The sequence below is a fragment of the Chelonoidis abingdonii genome, unplaced genomic scaffold (genome assembly GCF_003597395.2).
Source record: "Chelonoidis abingdonii isolate Lonesome George unplaced genomic scaffold, CheloAbing_2.0 scaffold0003, whole genome shotgun sequence".
In the NCBI taxonomy this organism is placed as follows: Eukaryota; Metazoa; Chordata; order Testudines; family Testudinidae; genus Chelonoidis; species Chelonoidis abingdonii.
Window position 1 is genome coordinate 469,464 of NW_027424264.1, and position 21,251 is coordinate 490,714.

At 49.5% G+C, this 21,251-nt stretch overlaps 1 protein-coding gene across 1 annotated transcript; it reads right to left on the reverse strand.

The window, feature by feature from the left end:
• Positions 1-4,435: 4,435 nt before the first annotated feature.
• LOC116830033 (interleukin-9 receptor-like) lies at positions 4,436-21,251 on the reverse strand. Its single transcript, XM_032789219.2, has 9 exons — positions 21,178-21,251; positions 15,159-15,248; positions 14,671-14,782; positions 14,096-14,280; positions 12,934-13,070; positions 9,257-9,440; positions 8,850-8,964; positions 6,221-6,305; positions 4,436-5,122 (listed from the first exon to the last, which is right to left on the reverse strand). The coding sequence occupies exons 2-9, from the start codon at positions 15,235-15,237 to the stop codon at positions 5,042-5,044; spliced, it is 978 nt and encodes a 325-aa protein (XP_032645110.1). The 5' UTR covers positions 15,238-15,248; positions 21,178-21,251; the 3' UTR covers positions 4,436-5,041.

Sequence of the window (21,251 nt, forward strand, 5' to 3'; positions counted from 1 at the left end):
AGGCCCAAAGGGTCTGTGAAAAGAGACTGGGAAAGGTACACTGAGTGCAGTGTAGTTTGGAGCCTCCTGAGGAACGGCCATATGAACGGCCTCCTTATTGGGGAAACCCACTGGTTTACACAGGATCCGAACTTCATCCCAAGACAGAGGGAGGACCAGTTTTCAGGCCACTATATGGCTGGAGGAAATGAAGTTCTGGTTAATCCTGCCCAGAAAGCTCACTACCCCCATTCTGAGTGAAAAGGGGATTTCTGGGTGTGAGTGGTCTGGGATAAACAAACCAGAGTCTGCCAAACCCAACTCTTGGACCCCAAGTTATATCAAAACCAGGTGTTAAAATTTACCCATGATGTGCCATGGTCTGTCACTTGGGAGTGGAGCAAATCCAAGAGAGGATAATGGCCCAGTTCTTTTGGCCCACAGTTATCCTGACATCAAAGATTATTGTGAATCCTGTCTGGAATGCCAACTGCTGGGCCCTCAGCTGGACCACAGGACCTTCTTAGGCCATCTTCCTTTGGTGAGCACCTCTTTTGATAGGATTGGGGAAGACCTGGTTAGGGCCCCTGGAACCAAGCTCATGCAGGTATCTATTTATTTTAACGATTGAAGATTATGCCACTCGGTACCCAAGGCCACAGCCCTGCACTCAGCAACATCACAGACAATCAAATTAATGGAAATATTTGCTAGAGAGGGCTTTCCATGAGTTATCCTGATGAATCAGGACATAGCCTTCACATCCCAGTTAATACAAGAGGTCTGGGGTCTCCTGAAAACTCTCTTGGTAAAAATCTCTTGTCTAATGCCCACAAACAGATGATTTAGTGGAGTGGTTTCACGGCACATTAAGGCAACTGTTGTGAAAATTTGTAACTAGGGAAGCCTGGAATTGGGACAAAATGCTACTGTATTCGTTGTTTGCAATCTGGGAGGTTCCACAATCCTCCACAGGCTTTTCACCCTCTGAATTGCTGGATGACCAACAACCCCGGGGGATATTGGATCTTTTACAGGATTCTTGGCAGGAACAAGGCATCATTAGGCAGAAAGTGATCCAGTATGGTCTCGAGATGAATAAGAGAGAGAGAGATTGGATTTGGTAAGGGGTTTGTCAGGGGGAACCTGTGAGAAGCACAGCACACCCAGGAACAACAGTAGAATAGAAGTGTCCAGAAGAACACTAATGGGATAGAGGTCTTCTGCTGCTCCCCTCTGCAGATAGCAAACTGCTGGCAAAGTGGCAAGGGCCTTCTGAGATGTTCACAGGAGTCAGAGAGGTGGCCCATGAGGTTTGATTGATGGGCAAGTGACCGGGGTTAGGGTTAGATCCCCTTAGCATCTGAGTCCAACTGGAGTGAACTGCATGTGCCATGCCCTCGGGTCTGTACCACTTCTGGACTCTTTCATTTAGGCTCCATGGCACTCCTGTGACATTTCAGATGCTTCTGCCCCACTGAGCATATGCTGCTGCATGCCTTGATGATGGAGCGGTCTACCCCACCTCCAAGACGTCTGAGTGATACCCAGTCCCGTAGGCCTGTGGGGCTCATGACCAGCTGCTGGCTCAGTTGCACAGAGATGAAGTACCTGGGCTATATACTGAGGAAGGGGAGGATCAAACCATTGATAAATAAGGAAAGGCCCTGGTCGAAAGCCACTGCCCATCACAAAGCAGCAAATAAAATTTTTCCTAGCGTTGGCTGGGTATTACTGTTGCTTCACACCTCTTTTCCCACGATTCCCATGGTCTAGCAACAAGACCTATGCCACAACCAAGCACCCCAAAAGGCATGAGAGCATGTACTGGACTAGATGATCTCCCGAGGTCTCTTCCAGTCCCACCATTGTATGATTTGCCACCCCATTATCTAAGTCATTAATTAAAATAGTGAATAGTACCAGATACAGGACTGAGCCCTGTGGAACCCCAAGAGATACACCCTATATATACACCTCCTAGTTTCTCTTGCACCTAATGAGTTTAAAGAACCCCTTCTTATTGCCTTTTATGTTCCTTGCTAGGTGTAACTCATTTGTGCCTTGGCCTTTCTGATTTTGTTCCCACGTTCGTGTGCTGTTCTTTTGTCCTCCTCCTTAGCAATTTGTCCATGTTTTCATTTTTGTGGGATTTCCCTTTGATTTTTAGTTCATTAAAGTGCTCCTAATGGAGCCATATTGGCCTCTTACTATTCCTATCTTTCCTTCACATTGGGGTAGTTTGCTATTGTGACTTTAATATTGTCTCCTTGAGAAGCTACCAGTGCTTCTGAACTCTTTTATCCCTTAGCTTTTCTTCCCATGGGACCTCACCTACCAGTTCTGAGTCCAGAGAAATGATAAATATAGAGCATGAGGGCTGCATCCAATTCCCACCCTCCTTGGACGATGAAGAGCTGTGAGCTGTAAAAGGCACTCCTGGGCCCCCTTGTGCTATTTAAAATTAAGATTAAAAAAATCTAACTGACAGCAGGAGGGCCATAGGCCATTCTAATCTCCTAATCTGAGCCAAGTTTTAGAAAGGCCTCCTGATTAGAGCATTAAAACACAGGCCACAGTTGGCACCATCGGTGGCTGTCTTAGAAAAGGCACCAAGGAGTAAATGGGCTATGGAGTCTGGACTCCAGGGCTGCTTTTCCCTGCAAAACGAAGGTCTCCCAAAGCAGAATCCTTGTTTAGCAGCAATGCCTGGATAATGGGATTACCTAAAAAAAAAGCCTGAGCCCCATTTCTGGGGTGTGATTCCACCCTCCCCGGATGGTGAATCAGCCCAGCAGCTCACAGTGTGTTTTGAAATAAATCTTTTCAAGTCATAAGTGACACACTGGGTTTAATATAAGCTAGAAAGTTACCAGGCTCGTAAACAGCAATACACAGTATGTAAAGACATTAAAGTATTGGACCTAGGCATGCCTGTGAACTCAGGTGCAGTTTAAAATAAACAGAAAATGCAGCATCTCACTAGTGTCCATCACTGGAAGAACATTGTTTTTCATCAAGCATCCTATGTGTTCTAAGAGTGACACTATATTTGAAATGTGTGTAAGCCCGGTGCTGCATTTGCTGTTAGTGTCTGACTTCACCCTGATTGCAGCAAAGCAGGAGCTCTGTCTTGGGTACAGAATATGAAGTCACGGGGGTGTTGATTAGTAAGAGCTGCAGTTAGAGAGGTGCTTTGGGGGCAGTGCAGTGCTGCTGTGCCCCAAGGGAAATCTGGGAACCACTGGACCTCAGGGAGGCACAAAGGGAGGGTGTGCCTTCTGCTACATCCCTCCAGAGGGTGCAGGACGAGTTCTGCTACTGCTGTGGGGGAAAGGCATGGTCTAGCCTCTCTTGGGGAGCCTAGCGTGTTGCTAGCTTGGCACAGACCTGGCTCACCTGGTCACAGAAACCATGATTGTGCTCAGCTCCTGCAGTGAGGGAGGCAGCAAGGGAAGGGGGCTGCTTGTGTCTGCCCTCTTTGGGCCAACTGTGTAGGCACTTGTCATAAGTAGATAGGTAAGGTAAGGGTTAATTTTCTTTTTCTGTAAAGGGGGAACAAAGAGAACCAAACACCTGACCAGAGGACCAATCAGAGAACTGGATTGTTTAAAGTCAGGGGCGGGAATTTGTATACTCGGGGTCTTTGTTGTTTCCTCGGCTATGGGTAAACAAGTTTTCTTCTAACTCCATCTTATCTCAAAGTTTCTCCTAAACATCTGTGAGTACAAAGGAAAGCAAAGTAATTCGGCTATGATGAGCTTTGTGTTGTATTTACATGTATGTTGATTTGCTGGACTGGTTTAATCGGGCTATCTTTTAAATCAGACTGTTTATTCTTATTTTCTTATAAGCAAGAGCCTGTATTGAGTTTCTTAATGCAAGATTATTGTTTTGTATTTTCTTTCTTTTTATATAAAGTTCTTTTGAAAACTGGTGGGAGTTTCTTTTCCTAGTGAGGCAAAGGGAAGGGAAAAGCCAGGCTGTGGGCTATTTTCCTATTGTTTCCAGGGAAAGAGCAGGCTACGGGGAAAGAGAAAAAGAATCATCTCTGTTCTCTTGTGTTTGAAGTTTTTCTCTAGTTACTGCTACGAGACCAGGGAGGGGGAATCTCCTTGTGTGCTAGCTGTGATTAGCTGTGAATGCATAGCCTCGGGGACGCTAGATTGCCTCTCCGGTTGTATTCAAAGAGTGAAGTCTAGTCTCGCACCGGCTAACCCAGGGAAGGGGGGGAAGCTGGGAGAGAAGAGAGGGAGACCCAGGGCTCTGGGTCTTGGGGGTCCCCCAGGGGAAGGTTGGGGTGACTCAGGGGGGGTACTAGGAACCCCAATAGTCCTAGTTGGTGGCAGCGAGAAAATATCCAAGCAGGTAGTGAGCTTGTGGGAGTTTCAGGTAAGCACCCAGATTTTGGACGCTAAAGTCCAGATCTGGGACAGGAGGCTTTACCACAGCACTGGACATAACTTGATTTTAAGAAAGGATTACCAGATCTGGCCCAAAGTTAACAGAGCCTCTAACTGCACAAGGGGGTCACATGGGCCAGCTGGTGGATGTGGCAGACCTGGCGACTTGGACATGCAGCAGCTTTCAGTGAGAGTCTGTCATTCTCGTCATTCTAATGCTTGACCTGACCATCCTTCTCGGTGAGCTGTAGCAGTTCAGCAGGAATTGGGCCACCTATGGAGTCACTGCCACACAAGGTGCAATAGTCATTACTACAGAAGGACAAACTTTCCAGCTCCAGAGACTCCTGTGGCATAAAGAAGTCACCCTGACCATCCCGTAAATATGGGGGATGGTTCCCACTCACGTCTGGGCTGCCAAGATTGGTTTTGTTTGTTTCAGAGAAGTCCAGGGCACCTGCATCATCAGCGTGGTTTTGTAGGAACAATGATGGCAGCCTGGCTTCCATCTCTTCCACACTGACATACCTGTTCTGGAGGTATTGCTGGTCAGGCCTGGAGGCAGGGCCAGAAAAGTCCTCCTGGGGAATCATTTCAGTCTTTGCCAGTGACTTGAAGGACAGCTGGGAAATGACATCATGAGCACTTAGACCAGGAACTCAATCGCCAGTCACTTTGCTTGGGTTGTTAGCCTCATCTCTTCTGAGTTGCCCACATGTCTCATTAGGTCCAATCCAGTCCTAAAGCAAGGAATGGTAAATACTATTTAGTGGGGAGAGGCAGAATTTGCAAAGGAATTCTTGAACTATTGCTTTCCATAGGCTTTGGCAGTGCAGATCAGGGGCTGGATTCAGTTCTACGTCAGTGCAACTTCACTGAGTGAACCTCAAGTAATGGAGTAGAGAATAAGGTCTCTGCTTTCTCTGATGGAAGTTTTGATGACCTTCAAGTTTTCATTCCTGAGCCATACCCTGAGCAGTCTCCGCTATACTGGCTCCCTGGGGGACAGAGAGCAGCATTGACAGTTGGTATATAGCAAGGGAAGCAGGGAGGGGATAAGGAAAAAGGCAACTGCACTACTGAGGTGGGCAATGCTCCCAGGCGTCGACTTTGCACTTGCCAGGTGCTGCACCCTACTGTAACTTTCAGCAGTCAGAGTAAGTGCTAATTTACCTCGAGGACCTCAAAGTAGGGGGGCAAGGGACTTGACATCCTATGGGGTAGCAACAAGGCTCAGTCAAAACCAGCCAGCCCCCAGCACAGGGAGGGATGGAGAGAGAATGGAGGAAGGAGACAAGGCTGACGCTGGCCCAAGGGAATTGATTTCAAGTAAAAGGAAAAGGATCCTGTACTTCTGACCATAAAGGGGAAATGACCCTCCCTGCTGATGCCCCCTCAGTGCACAGGGTAGGAGCAGCTGGATTTAACAGGACGGAGTGGGTGAGCTGTCCCCGGATAGTCTGGTCTGACTGATTCTCCTGCAGTTCTTTGTCTAGGCAAGGAAAAGCCTGATAACGGCAGTTGTGGGTGTGATCTGGAAGGTCCAGTGGGGATTGGGCAAGGGCTGATGGTGGTGGTATAAAGGAAGGGAGGCAGTGACAGGAAGATGATCAGGATGGGAGGGCTTTGTTCTTAGGAGGAGAGGAGGTTGGTGATGGAGCAGGAGGAATATGGAGGCAGGTGTTTGAGTAGAGAATGAGGAACTTACAGAAAGACTAACGCCCTGTGTCAGAACGGGCCTGGTGAAGCCGGTTAGTGGAAGCAGTGACGAGAAGTTACAAACCACCTTCCCATGTTGAGGGGAACGATCATGAAGAAGAAAGAGAATTTGCTGTTACCTTAAAATTCCCATTGTGCAAGGTGTAGAGAGGCTGGAAGAAAGCAGCTGGTGTGGGAACGTTCAGGCAGAAGATGTTCTTTGCCCTGTGGAGAAAGAATGACACTGCTATCAAATCTAGATAAATGTTCCACCTTCTATCGCAACCCTGCAGCATACTGCGAAAGATTAAACCAAAACACTTAACTTTCTTCTGGAAAGACTCCAGGAAAGGCCCATTTCATATAGCTCCTGCCATCTGTCTGTGCATGGCTACGCAGCTATGTGTGTGCATTTAATATCAACAGTGCAGACTATCTGGAGACAACAGTAGTCCAGATGGATTAAATGTATGTTTGCAAGTCCTCAGTGCAGACTCCTTCAAGGTTTCTGAGTCTTAATATATGTTGCAGTGTAACAGTATTAGAGAATTGTCTGAACTGCTCCCCTTTGTATGAATTCAGCTGGCAGGGCATTTTACAGCAACTATTTGATCTAAATCACCTCAGAACCTTTCCAGGAATGAAGCATCTTACAGAAGTACTAGTCTTATTAAATTTAGAGAGCATAACCCTGCACGATTCCTTTTGCCACCTGAAAAGCCTTTTTTTAAAAGAACTGGGGTGTAGGAGGTCTTCCTAACAGTCACAGCTGGGCTGAGGTCTGCCCATCCATGATGGGAGTCATCAGGCCGGAGTTGGAGGAATTGCAAGACCAGGCCCCGTCAAAAAGAGTCAGGACCAGAGTCAGGCAGGGGTCAAAGATCAGAGGCAGTATCGAGTTAGAATCAAGAGGCAGGAATTGGGGTCAGAATCAGACTGGACTCAGAGACCAGAAGACGAGGCAAAGTCTGTGTGGCTGCCCAGACAACTTCCTGGGGGAAACCCTGGGGTTAAGTAGGAGCACTTGGCCAATCAGAGGGCAGCAGTGTACTGTCTCTCTAGGTCTCATGGTTGATACTTCCTACTCTCTACAGTGCTCCCTTGCTGTGCCTCTACAGGGCTTCCTGGTGGTACTAGAGGAATAGCAGCTGCCCCAGGTTCTTTAGACCTAGGTTCTAGTGCAGAGGTGGGCAAACTATGTGGCCCATGGGACTGTCCTGCCCAGCCAGCGAGCTCCTGGCCCAGGAGGCTACCCCCAGCCCCTCCCCTGCTGTTCCCCCTTCCCCGCAGCCTCAGCTTGCTCGCGCCGCCGCTGGTGCAATGCTCTGGGCAGCGGGGCTGTGAGCTCCTGGGGCAGCGCAGCTGCAGAGCCTGGCCTGACCCGGTCTCTGTGCTGCGTGGCGGCGGCGTGGCCCAGCTCCAGCCAGCTGGTGCAGCTTTAGCGCTGCCAGCCACCAGTGATCCAGGTGGTGCATTAAGGGGATAGAGAACAGGGGGAGGGGGAATGGATAGAGGGCAGGGGACTTTGGGTTGGTGGTCAGGGGGTGGGGTGTGTGGATAGGGGTTGGGTTGGATGGGGGCAGGGNCAAGGGACAGGGAGCAGGGTGGGTTGAATGGTGGGGTGGTTAGGGGTGGGGGTCTCTGGAGGGAGCAGTCAGGGAGGGGGGGGTTGGATGGGGCAGCAGGGGGCAGTTAGGGGCAGGGGCTCCAGGGGCAGTCAGGGGACATGGAGAAGGGGTGGTTGGATGGGGCAGGGGTCCCAGGGGGCAATCAGGATTGAGAGGAGGGGTTAGATGGGGACGCGGGGGCCCGGGGGCTGTCAGGCAACAGGGAGTCCAGATGTGTGGATGGAACAGGGGTCACGGGGAGCCATCAGGGAACAGGGGGGTTTGGATGGGGCAGGAGTCCCGGGGGGGGCGGGGGGACATAGGAGGTGGGTGCTGGGCCATGACCTCCTCCCCTAACCAGTCCTCCATACAATTTATGAAACCTGATGCGGCTCTCAGGCCAAAAAGTTTGCCCGTCCCTGTTCTAGTGCCTGGATCCTTACACCTTTCCCCATTGCTACTAACCCAGGCCAGATTCTACCCCACATACCAGCACTTCCATGCAACTCTGGAAATTGCCCAGGTAGATCCCCTGTCCCTGCATAGAAGTACAGTCCATCTCAGAGCGCCCATGTGTTGGGGCATGAGTGCTGCAGGCTTGAGCCATTTTTTCCCTTTTACCCCCGGTCCTTTGCTCTGCTCAGAACTTAAGAAACACAGACACTTGGTCAGCTAGCTTAGTCACACTGGCACTTCACACACTGGCTAGTGTAGTGCCCACTGTCAGGAGTCCAGCCAGGGAAGATCTAAATGTTGATGGCAGATTGATCATCAATAGCCAGTGCTCTATACCAGTCACCCTTATTTTACATCTAGGCAAATTGGCACAACATTTAAAAAAATTCTTTTAACCGTAAGATACCCTGTGTAGTCTCAGCTGTGCTCCTTGATGGAGTTTAGGGTCCCTGCAGTGCACCCTGCGCTCTCTACTCTGAGTATTGGTTCACTAACTATTGCAAGCGCATGGAGATAGCATGTTTAAGAATGTTTGCAGAGCACATTCCACTGAGTTCATGACATTCAAAGATCTGACTCTGGTGCAGAGGCAAGAAGCAGCCCCGATGTGTGGACACGTGATATACACACTCATTAAACTTTAAAACTAGAAACTACATTAACCTAGAAAAGGCAGCCAGGGCTTGTGCAAAGGACTATAATGTACCTTGAAGAAAGCTTGAAGTTCAAAATTATGTAGAGTATGACACCAAGACATAGAGGAATAAACAAAATCTGTATCATGCTTCCGTGAAAGAACTTTTTGGGCATCTGTAAAACACCTACAAAAAGAATTATTCCATTAACAGAATCAATTCACAAATGACCATATAAAGAGTGGAATTCTATTCAGATTCTTAAACAAACAAGCAATGCAAATGAACTAAGCAGAAGCTATTAAAACCTTGAAAGAAAGTGACTTGACTATAAAAGGCTGGAAGACATTGTTCTTGCTCCATGAACCTGCTGCTGACAGCCCGTCCATTGCCCAGCGTGTCTCTTTCTCTCTCTGTTTTATGAAGTGACTTTAGGGCTCATATGAAACTAAAAGGGACAAAACAACGTTCTTTGCACCTGGGGGGGCTGATCTTTGAAATTCAGTTGTCTGGCTCCACTCACTCCACTGACTTCTATAACCATCATCTACTTGGGAAGTTTTGCAGCGAACTCTCGCAGTATAAGTGATGCCTGCTTCAAACTCCATGGCCTCGATTTCTACCTTTGTCACTGCATTGAACAGCTGTTTGTGCTGTGCCTGCTGAAAAATATTAAGAAATAACTCTTATTAACAACACACAATAAAGGGCTGGTACTCTGAACAATTTGACAGCTCCCCAATCCTGACTCTGCATCCAAGAGGAGTAGTGGGAGCAAAAGACATATCTGGCTTCAAGACTAAGCTTGATAAGTTTATGGAGGGGATGGTATAATGGGCTAGCCTAATTTTGGCAATTAATTCGTTTTTGACTATTAGCGGTAAATATGCCCAATGGCCTGTGATGGGATGTTAGATGGGATGGGATCTGAGTTACTACAGAGAATTCTTTCCTGGGTACTGGCTGATGAGTCTTGCCCACAGGCTCAGGGTTTAGCTGATTGCCATATTTGGGGTCAGGAAGGAATTTTCCTCCAGGGCAGATTGGCAGAAGCCCTGGGGTTTTTTGCCTTCCTCTGCAGCGTGGGCACAGGTCACTTCCCGGAAGGTTCTCTGCACCTTGAAGTCTTTAAATCACGATTTGAGGACTTCAGTGGCTCAGACACAGGTTTGATACAGGACGGGGTGGGTGAGATTCTGTGGCCTGCATTGTTCAGGAGGTCAGACTAGATGATCATAATGGTCCCTTCTGACCTTAAAGTGTTTGATTCTATGATTCTAAGGTGCTAATTCAAGGGTGGGCAAACTATGAGATGGGAGGCTGCATCCAGCCTTTTAGACATTTTAATCTGGCCCTTGAGCTCCCACTGGGGAGCAGAGTGGGGGCTTGCTCCGCTCCGTGTATGCCATGGCTCCTGGAAGCAGCGGCATGTCCCCACTCTGGCTCCTACGCATAGGGGAAGCCAGGGGGCTCCACACGCTGCCTTCGCCCCAAGCACCACCCACGTAGCTCCCATTGGCTGGGAAGGGCAACGCACAGAGCCACCTGGCCGCGCCTCTGTGTAGGGGCTGGAGGGGGCACATGCCGCTGTTTCTGGGAGCTGCTTGAGGTGAGCACTGCCCAGAGCCTGCACCCCTGATGCCCTCCTGAGCCCCAATCCCCTGCCCCATCCCTGATCCCCCTCCTACCCTCTGAACCCCTCGGTCCCAGCCTGGAGCATCCTCCTGCACCGCAAACCTCTCATCCTCAGCCCCATCCCAGAACCCCCATCTCCAGCCAGAGCTCTCACCCACCCTGCACCCTGAACTCCTCATTTCTGGCCCCACCCCAGAGCCCACATCCCCACTGGAGCCCTCACTCCCTCCCTCACTCCCTCCTGAACCCCCAATTTTGTCAGCATTCATGGCCTGCCATATAATTTCAATACCCAGATGTGGCCCTTGGGCCAAAAGTTTGCCCACCTCTGTGCTAATCTGAGGTTAGTGATACTCCCCATCTGAGCTCTGCATTCAGAAGCCCTCTCATCTGCATCCAGGATCATGAGGTCACATGATCCTGGATTCAGTATTCAGGTGGGGAGGACTCACAAACCTCAAATATCGATGTGTTGGAAGGGATGCATCAATTTCAACCAGGGGTGCCAAAGAGGCCAGCCAGTCCCAAACCAAGATGCTGGGGAGACCTGGATCCCAGGTGACAGAGATGCCAAAGCCAAATGCAACACGTATGGGAATTTTCTGCAATATCCTTGAAAAAATCCTTATTGAATTAAATTAAGTATCTTTGGAGTACATTGAAGTAATTGCAAAGTTTATGTATTATTGTGGGCTGGGATTGTATATAACCTTTTTGGAGGGAGATGTCATGTGAACTGTGGGAAGTGTTATGAGCTTCAGAAGACTTTACTAAACCTTCCAGAGAAGAATGGACTTTGGGGACAGACAGTGTCAAGAGGGTCGGATTAACCTTTTGTGGGCCTGGTGCCAAACATATTTTTGGGCTCCCATGGAGGCAATGGAGCATGGCGTGGGGGGATCAGTCCCCAGAGTGATGGGCCAGACAGAGCCAATGGGGTAAGGCATGGCAGGGGCGGTCCCGCTCCACCCAGCGCAGTGCGAGGGCACTATTTACACACCGGCTGTTGCCAGACACACAGTGGCCTGCCCAGCCCTGTGCTGCCAGCATGTCCCTTCCCCTCAGGGGTGGGCCCATGCCGTGCCACATAGCCCCCCCCCCCCACCTGACTCTTTATGGCCAGACCCCCCACCGACCCACGCACAAATGCACAGCACTCTGCACAACACCACTCCTGCCCACAACCCCACCATAACGGCCCAGCATCCTCCACAGAACCCCCACTCCCTAGTGCCCCAACACACACAGATCCTCCCTGCCCCTTCACAGCCCAGCACTCTTCCATGTGCCCCACAGACCGACTCCTCCAAGCCCTGCTTCCTGGCTGCACTCACCGGCCCTGCTGGGAGGCGACTGTTTGCCGGGCTGAGCCAGTAGGGCCAGTCCCAGGGCCGGGAATTGCTCTGTCCCCTCAGAAGTGGTGTGATCAGCCAGGCCAAAGCGTGCCCCAGCCGGGATCCCTCAAGACACACTTGCCTGGAGAGGCTCAGCCAAGCCCTCTGCACTGTCTCCCCCTCCACCTGGCTGAGACTGGCCAAGCTTCTGCACCAGTCCCAGGTGGCTCAGCTCTGAAGAGACAGGCAGGAGTCCCTCAGGTGGTAGGAAGCAGAGACTGCCTGGAGCCAGAGATGCACTTGGGTCTGGCATGGGGGCAGAGAGGAGCCGACAGGTGGGGCCTCAGCCAGCCAATGGGCAGGCCGAGAGGAGCAAGTGGTAGGCAGGGGGAGCCAGCGGCATCTTGGGGCGCAGTGCAAGTGGAGCAGGCCGGATCCCCTTCTGTGCATGGGCCCGGCTCCATGGAGCCACTGAAGCCATTGTAAACCTGGGACTGAGTATCAAGTGATTTGTTTTGGGAATCTCTAGGGGGAGTTGAATGCAAATTTCTCTCCTCTGGCTGTACTCTAAGAAAGGACCATTGTTTGCTGATCCCCTGTTCCTGAAGTTTAGGATCAATGGCCCAAGCTGTATAAATGAAGGACAGACCCATTCATGGGGAGGCTAGTTCTACGCTAAAGCTCTTGTGACCTTGTAACCACCGAAAAATGCCTTGCTGGGGCTGGAAGGACGGGTTCTTACCAGACACCTTGTTAAGTTGAGGGCGGGGATCTCTGGTAAGCATTTTAGCATGCATATAGGTTCTTTGATTGGTTTAATATGTTTTCTCTGTAATGCTTTTACCTGAAGAATAAATATGCTTGCTTCTTAAGGGCTGTGGGCAATTACAACTGTTCATAGCCTCTGAAGAAAGAGCAAAGTGCAGATGCTGGCTTGTTTAGGCAGAGTGGCTTATTGGGAATATCACAGTGCTAGCAGGGAACAATGCAGACCCACTGGAAAACCCCTGGTCAGTAGGGAGAGAGACACAAGTCTCTGCCCAAGACAGGTGATGGCTAAGGAGCTGGCAGCCTAGACTGGGTGCCCTCAGTGGACCATGGAGAGGGAACACAGGAGCAGTTGCCCTGAATGGTGACAGCAGGCATCTATGCATGGCTCATCCAGGCTGAGAGCAGGTATACTTACCTCCCAGGATGTGTTGTGTCCCTTATACTCCAATTCGTACTGAAGAATGGGCTCTAGAGGCCCTGGCACACTCCACCAGAGCTGGCACTTACTGGCACTGATGTTGCTCTGCAGGTTGAAGGGGGGATCACACTTAACTGGAAACAGAGAGAGGAATTATTCCAAACGCTTGGCTTTGAGAGACCTGCAGAACACAGAGCACAGTCCTAGGCTGCTCACAGCTGGGGGACATGGATCCCGTGATCCTGGGGTCAGCAGGAGACCAAATAAGCCCCCAGTGCAAGTTAAAGCAGCCACAGGGCTTCTGTAAGGTAACACCAGCTATAATGGTACCTGAGGGATGCTATGCCAGCGAAGGATCACAAGGCAGGTTATGCTCTAGCCCTCCCTACCATGAACACGCACGGACATGCTCTGTGCTGGAGACAGAGACCACAGGGGCTGCTGGAAAATGGGCTTCCTCCCCACTGGGAAAATCCTCATTATCCCCTTTAGGGAGCTTTCAGACCCCTCCGTGACACTGTGCATTGTGAAGTGTCTTAGTGGGGCTGAGAATCAGGCCCATTGTTCACATTTCCTGAGGCTCCCCAGTCCTTCCTCTATCTTAGCAAACAGTGCTGCTGTCGGCAGAGGGAGCCCCGAGGGCTCAAACTGCAGCAATGGCTTGATGGATGTTGCCCAAGGCAGATAGCAAAGCAAGGGAGGATGGTGGCAGAATGACCCCTAAGAATAAGAGACCCAGAGAGAGTCCTGAGGGGCATGATGGGCTGCCCACATATATAACAAGTACAGATCATGCTGCCCAAGGGTGGGGGCTCTGCATCCTCGTCAGTCCCATTTGCTGCCACTGAAGTCTCACTCTTCAATGGACTTCACAGGCCAAACGCTCTCATTCCTAAGGGACCAGCCAGCCCCCGTCCCATAGCCAGGGCCGGCACAACCCATTAGGAGACCTAGGTGGTTGCCTAGGCCACTAACATTTGGGGGGCGGCGACTGCGGCGGCCGGAGCTTTGGCCGCCCTGGTTGTCAGTGGTATTTCGGGGACGGGACCTTCCGCCACCTGTGTCGAGGGCACCATTTTGGGGGCGGGACCTTCCGCCGCCTAGGGCGCCAAAAAAGCTGGTGGTGCTCCTGCCCATAGCTGCCATGGGTGGTACTCACTGTTCAGACTGGGTTCATATTCTTGGAAAGCAATGTATGTGCGATTCCTCCCAAAGAAACCACCTTGTAGCAAGACGTTGTAACTGTCGTGCTGCGTGAACCTCTCCATCATGTTAATTGTGCAGTGATGCTGGCTGTGCAGCTTGTCTCTGGCAGTCAGCGTGCAGGTGTAATTCTCATCCGAGCTAGAGTAACCAAGGGGCTGAATGTTTGTCTTATACTGGAGAGTTTAGTTACTTTAAGAGTTCAGCCTTAGTTATTTGTAGGAGTGCCAGTCACCACACGGGGGAATCACTTTGCACAGGCCCCTTGAACTGGGGTCTTCCCAGTGTGTAAATGCAAAGGAATGCAGTCCTGGGCTCCAGCAAGTGCCTTACATGTCTGACCTGAAAAGGGACGGCAGGTCAAAGCCAAGCCAACAAGTGAGAAGGTGGAGGACACCACTAGGATTTGGCTGTTGGGGAGAGTTCAGAGCCAAGGAATCCAGAGAGCCCTGCCTACCCTCTTACTCTGCTTGGCCCCCTGCCTGACCCAGGGCCCCAGTGTGGCAGACAGCGAGTATGCATTGAGCTTACTTTGTGAAATGCACGTGAAATGGTCCATCCCCCATTCTCCCATCTGTCTCCCACGTACAGTCTACTCGGTAGAGGTAGTTATTCAGGCAGCTCAGGTTGCCAGGAAATTCTGCTGAGGAAGGAGATTCGAGATTTTCAGAAATTAAATTCATTTGTTATTTAATGCCAACAGCCTCTCTTTGGGTTCCAACCTCTGACACATCAGTGATGCTGTGCACTAGCCTTGCCACTTATTCCTGGGACAGATCTAGCCCCCTGATCCCCACCACACTTTATTTTATGAAATGAGACTGTAAACTCTTGGGGGCAGGGCACATGTGTGCAGTTTATCTGCTCTCTTAGCTGCCCAGCATGTCACTGGGGATGGGAAATAACAACAACTACCTGATCCCTGGGCCCCATATTGCCCTCTGACTTGTCCAGTGCCTGGTGTGGGGAGAGAGAGAGAGAAATGGCGTGAGTGCCCCCAATCTCCTCTTCCCCCTTACCTCTTCCTTCCCCTCTTCTGGAGAACACAATGGCAATAAAGCAGAGTTGGAGGCACACTCGCCAGATGTCATTTCCCATTGTAAATGTGTCTGAAATACAAAGTATGTTAGGAGTTGAAAGGGCTTTGGGGGTCTCTATGGCAACATGCAGAGTGTATCAATCACCTTTCCATGCTGGAGCTGGGACTGGCCCAACCCCTGCCCCGGTAGGGCATGGCATAGCCTGGGAACTGCTCTGCTCCCTGCAGCTAACATGCTGCAGCCAAAGGAATTGAAGGCACAAGCAGCACAGCAGGAATTACATGGCCTACGACATCTTCTCCAGCTAATTTCTATGATGCTTTTAATTCATTCCTCCCTCCAATCCTTCCTAGACCTCCCTCCATGTACAGTGATACCTGTACCACGCACATTGTAGGCACTGCTCTGTCTTTAATGGGGGCTCTTCTTCTCTCGAGTGCCTAAGAACCATTCTCCCTTTCCCTCTTCTCATTTCTGCCTGTAATCACTCTGTTGCTGTGAACATACTCACCTGAACCCTCTTTTGGCATCTTTAATGCCTCTTTCCTACTTGTCCCTTCTCTTAGCCATCTGAACCCTCTATTCATCTCATTGGCCTGAGCGAATGTTTGCAGGCCTTGTCCTTCAGCTCAGTTGGTATTGGCCTGATCTGTGGTTACAGGTCTGAAGTCAGCAGTTAGTGGTGTCCTGTGAGATGCCTCCAGCTCTCACAGGGTGGGCGTTACTCTGTCTTTGGAAACAAGTTCACTGTCATGTGCTGCTCTAGGGGGCAGAGAACCAGTCTGAAGACCAGAAGGTGTGCAGTAACCAGAGTGTTGGGGGAAGGGAGCACAAGGTGCAAACTCAGCCAAACCCAATTCATTAAAAAATTCAAATAGCTGTTAAAGGACCTGTCATCAAGCAAGTAGCTGAAGAGAGCTCAGCACCTACCAGTGTACCTAATAATCTCACTTTCCTACACCTTTGCCTGCCTTCAGCTTCCCTTATCTTTAATGAAACACTGAAAAAACAACAGGCAGGTGCTAAGAAGTAAATCAGGCTTCATCCCCTGGGCAGGGAGGGGATGTCTCACTACCACCCTATATATTGCTGCAGATTTTATTCTGATCTGGGGCTGAGAAGAGGAAATTCACAATTAACTGACATCAGCCAAGGGCGGTTAAGTAGGATTAAGTATCTCTTCCTTATCAGTCTAATCAGGGCGCTGACTGTCTGTGATGAATGCTGTAAGATTGACTAAATATGAAATACAGAAAGCTGCATGAATGCACACACACTCTGGCACGTACATGTGCATACCTGAACACACACACCAACTAGCAAACACAGATCAGAATAATTAAAAGACACCCATTTCTAGGTTCCTGTCAGAAAACTTCTCAAGTCAGTTCTATAATGTATTATCTGTATCAGATACCACAGGGTAAGTGGGGCTCACTTAAAAACCATAGCTAAATGCAAGGTCATCTAGGAATCAATAATGTAGGTCACACATAGGGTGAAGGGGCCTCTGTTTTGGAAGGCAGAGATTCAGAAATGGACTTGTGGTAATGGCAAGTAACCAACTGACCGTGAGCTCACAGTACAATGCTGTAGCTAAGATGACTAATGTAAACCATGGATGTATAATGTGAGGAATATTGAGCAGAAGTAGGGATGTGTTATAACCACTGCATATGGCATTAGTGGAATACAGTGTCCAGTTCTGGTGTCCACATTTCAAAAAGATTGTTAAAACATTGGAAAAGGTTCAGAAAAAACTACGAGAATGTATGAGTCCTGGAAAACCTGCCTTGCAGTGAGAGACTAAAGAAGCTCAATCTATTTAGCTCATCCCAGAGAAGACTGTGACCCAGGGATCACTTGGTGCCAATTGGCAGTGGGGTGCATAGGGTTGAGGGGGTGGGTTTGGTATCTAATACTAGTTCACCAAAGAGTGTCATGCAAGGTCTCTACTGAAAGCCTGGTCCTCATCATCACTGTGAAATGTATGTATGGATAGCATGGCAGGAGTTATGTATATAGACTGCAAGTTAGTTTCTTTAGGTCTGTGACTGGAGGCTGGTCACCAAAAGGTGTTCAACAAGATTCTTTCAGGCAAAAACTGTTTATCTGTCTGGCTACATGTAAACTGAGTATTGTACAGGTCACACTGGCCACTCAGTTACAGTCTGAGCTGATTGCTAACAAGGGATCATGAAATCTTCCAGGGAGGGAATTTATAGGAAGAAATAAACCAGCAGGACGACATCCTTTTTGCAAGTGAAGACAATGGAACTTTGGACCTGTAGCTGGGGGAGGGGTTAGTGCAGGGTACACCCAGTTACACTTCACCAAGCAGATAAACTGCTGGATAGCTTGTTTTATCTACAGAAGATCATAGCTGGTTAGGTTGTTTGATGCTGAGAAAGAAACTTGGTGCAAGGTAACCTTTAGAAGACAGCGGAATGTCTTGTTAGTTAAGTTTAAGTGCTAGAAACCGTGTTATGATTTTATGTGTCATCATTTGTTTCCCTCAATTCTATTTGCTTCTTCTCAATCTTTGTTCTTTGTTAAATAAATGTCTTGTTTTCTCTCTAACCCCAGCTAAATGCTGTGCACTGAGTGGAGTGGTGAGCCTGCCGTGTAACTGGTAAGTTGGTGTGTGCTATTCCTTGGGAGTAGCGGATCTGTGAATTCTGGGTGTCCAGTGGCAAGGATGCTTGGCATGGTCAGGGGCTGGTGTGTGCCTATTACTAACCTGGCCAGAGAGCGGGGCCTGTGGAGGCCTGGCCATCCTGGTGCTGCCAGAGGCTGGTGGAATCAGATGGGTAGCCATGTTAGTCTGGATCTGTAAAAGCAGCAAAGAATCCTGTGGCACCTTATAGACTAACAGACGTTTTTGGAGCATGAGCTTTTGTGGGTGAATGCATCCGACGAAGTGGGTATTCATCCATGAAAGCTCATACTCCAAAACGTCTGTTAGTCTATAAGGTGCCACAGGATTCTTTGCTGCTTTTACAGATTTTTTACAGTAAGGGGAATTAGCCACTGGAACATTTCACCTAGGGCTGTGAGAGATTCTCCAGCACTCTAAGTTTGTCAATCAAGACTGGACATCTTGGTAAACGAGCCTCTATCACTCAAACAGACGTTATGGGCCGGATTTGGGACTTGAGGGAGGGTCTGCATTCTGTGCTATGCAGGCGGTCTGACTAGGATGACCAGATGTCCTGATATTTGGGGCTTTGTCTTGTATAGGACCCAATTATGCACCCCACACTCTGTCCCGATACGTCACCCTAGGTCAGACTAGATTATCACAGTGGGACCTTCTGGCCTTTAGACCTGCAGTATCCACCCCCACAAACTTAAAGCCCAAAGTGCCTTCCAAGAGCCACTGCTTGCCTGGGTGGCCTCTTGGCTTCTCAGCTATTGCCCAGGACTCCCTGTTTGAGAGGAAGGTGAATCGCTGCTCTCTCCTTATTGCTTGAGGGAACGTCTGGCTACAGACATATGGCCATCATAATGGAGGTCAGGGGATTAGTGCCTGCTTATCCCAGTGGTGAATTTGGCCCATCCTGGGGTAGCTTTTTACTTCCCCAGTATCTTAGGCCCAGAGTCCAAAAGTCTTTTCGATCCCCCAAATGTTCCTGTGAGAGCTGCTGTCTTCATGCCTGACTGGATTCGGCCAGTCTGTCTGTTAAGACCCAAGGCAGCAGGAAAACAAGATGCAAGCAGCAGCCAATCAGAAACCAAGGGCAGCCAGTCAAAAAGCATCAACACAGCAACTGGGCAGCAAGCAGTGGGTGGAAGCACAAACACCACTGTATTGTACATGCATCCGACGAAGTGGGTATTCACCCATGAAAGCTCACGCTCCAATACGTCTGTTAGTCTATAAGGTGCCACAGGATTCTTTGCTGCTTTTACAGATCCAGACTAACACGGCTACCCCTCTGATACTAAACACCACTGTGACATCCAGCTCTGTGCAAGAGCGCTAAGCGATAAGGGCAGAGCATGGCTGGGGGACAGAGCAGCTGGGACATATGGCCACTGGGTGACAAGGCAGCTCAGCAGATTTTCAGTATGGCAAAGGCCATTTCTGCAATGGCACCAAACTCTGGGTGACTGGCAAGAAATCCCCATGGGGTTTGCCTGTTATCAGGAGTGAGGGGGAAAATCACACTGTAAGGAAGACAAAGCTGTGGTGATGAGAGCCGCAGGCTTCCTGCCAGGCACTGGAATTTCTAAAGAGCAGAAGGATGATGTTACTTTGCAGTACTTGGGTGAGGATCTTAGAAGTGCTAAAGGACCCAGGGATATTGTGTGCAGAGTCTAGGAACTCACAGACTGGCAATATCAAATATCTATTTAGGGGAGAGTACTGGGAGCCAGGACTCCGGGTTCTATTCCCAGCTAGGGCACTGAGGGTATGTCTGCAAAGCCTGTGGAATGCGCCTCTGAGCCTAGCTCAACAGATTCAGATTAGGGGGACTCGCACTAGCACTCTAAAAGGAGCAGTGTAGACAGCACTTTGAAGTTGTGACTCGGGCTGGAGCCTGGGCTCTGTAGCCTAGAGAGTGGGGCTGAGGTGCTGGAACTAGGGGTATTGGGTGGGCTGCCACACCCCCTGGCTTAAAGTGGATTGCATTATATCCAGGGTTACCAATGACTCTCTGCCTTCCCACTGTACTTATTGGTCCAGCACCTCTGGAGCAGGGTGGGCTTCAAGGCCCGAGCTCCTGCCCCAGCCACACTTCAAAGCATGGTCTATGCAGCTGTTTTTAGAGCACTAGTGCGAACCACACTAGCCCCAGTCTGCCAGCCTGCTGGGAGGCTCCTTCTGCGGGTTGTGTGGCCATCCTCCGACTGTTGAATATCAGTGTTATTTCTCCCCATTATAGTTCATGCACATGGGCCATTGTGTTCCTCTCTAACTTGGGGGAGTTGCACCTGCAAAGTGAGGCCACTGGAGCCGCTGCGCTATTCTCAGGGCTATGCTCTGTACTCGTACCATGAGGGGAATCCAGTGAGAGCAGGCAGTGGGGACTCACCAGTTTATTGAAGACTCCGATTCCTTTAGCACCCAGCTGTAAATGGGTCACTCCTCCCTGTGCAGAACCTTCTGTTCCTCTCTAAGCCTCTTCAGGATGCACCAGCAACAGGCATTTCAGTGCTGAACAGCAGTGGAAGGGAGAGGAACATTGATCTATAGGCAGAGCAGAGCTGGCACTCTGCTATAATCAAGGGCTGGGGCCAACTCACTCTTGGCATTTCTCTCATTCAGGAAAATACATGTCACAATCAGTTGACAAGCAGAAGTATATAAATAATATGCACAAACACACACACACACACACACATAAAGGGTGAGAATGTGCAGAGGGGGAGGATAAAGGGAAAAGTAATAGATTTTCATTTCCAAAGTAACAAACCCTCCAAAGTGATCAGTCTGTTCCTCCCATTATCCTCAGAGGGACATTTTTCCAGACCTTGATGCACGTGATAGCTGCCTGCAGTAAATCTGCCAGCCCTAAACCCTGGAGGCTGTGAAAAGACTTTTTTCACTGGTGAAAACCATAGTGCAATAACAACACGCAGCAATTACACACCATGGTCTGCAGATGGGTATCTATACAAAATCCAGCACATTGATAGCTATAGCTAGTCATTCATTAATCCGCCTTAATTTTCCTCAGCTGGTTTTCCCTAGAAACGTGCTGTTGGGGTGAGGTCTCCTTCCAGCATAGCCCCCGCCCTGGGTGTAGCATAAGCATAAACCCTTCCTCACTGGGCAGTTTGCACTCTCTCTTGGCAACAATGTGCTGCAAACTACAGCCTTGTGTGCTGGGAGCTAGTGGAACAAAACTGCAGAGATGGTCTGGATCATTCCAGGACAAAGAACACTGTAAAGCTGCTAGTATTATTTATTATTGGTTAACATCTTAGTTCAGTAATTTCTCCTAGCACTACCCAGCAAAATACAAAGCACAGCAATAGCTTGTCTCCTTACCAGCACAAATTAAACTTCAATTTTCATGCCTCTGTTTCTTGACAGTTTAGAGTGTGTGGTTTGTTCATCAAGCA

Coding starts and splice junctions, on each gene's coding strand:
- LOC116830033 (XM_032789219.2), bottom strand. CDS start 15,237: ATGGGAAATGACATCTGGCGAGTGTGCCTCCAACTCTGCTTTATTGCC. Junction 8,965..9,256: donor TCAAAGATCAGCCCCCCCAG/GTGCAAAGAACG, acceptor TTCTTTTTGTAG/GTGTTTTACAGATGCCCAAA. Junction 5,123..6,220: donor TGCACAATGGGAATTTTAAG/GTAACAGCAAAT, acceptor TCCTTGCTTTAG/GACTGGATTGGACCTAATGA.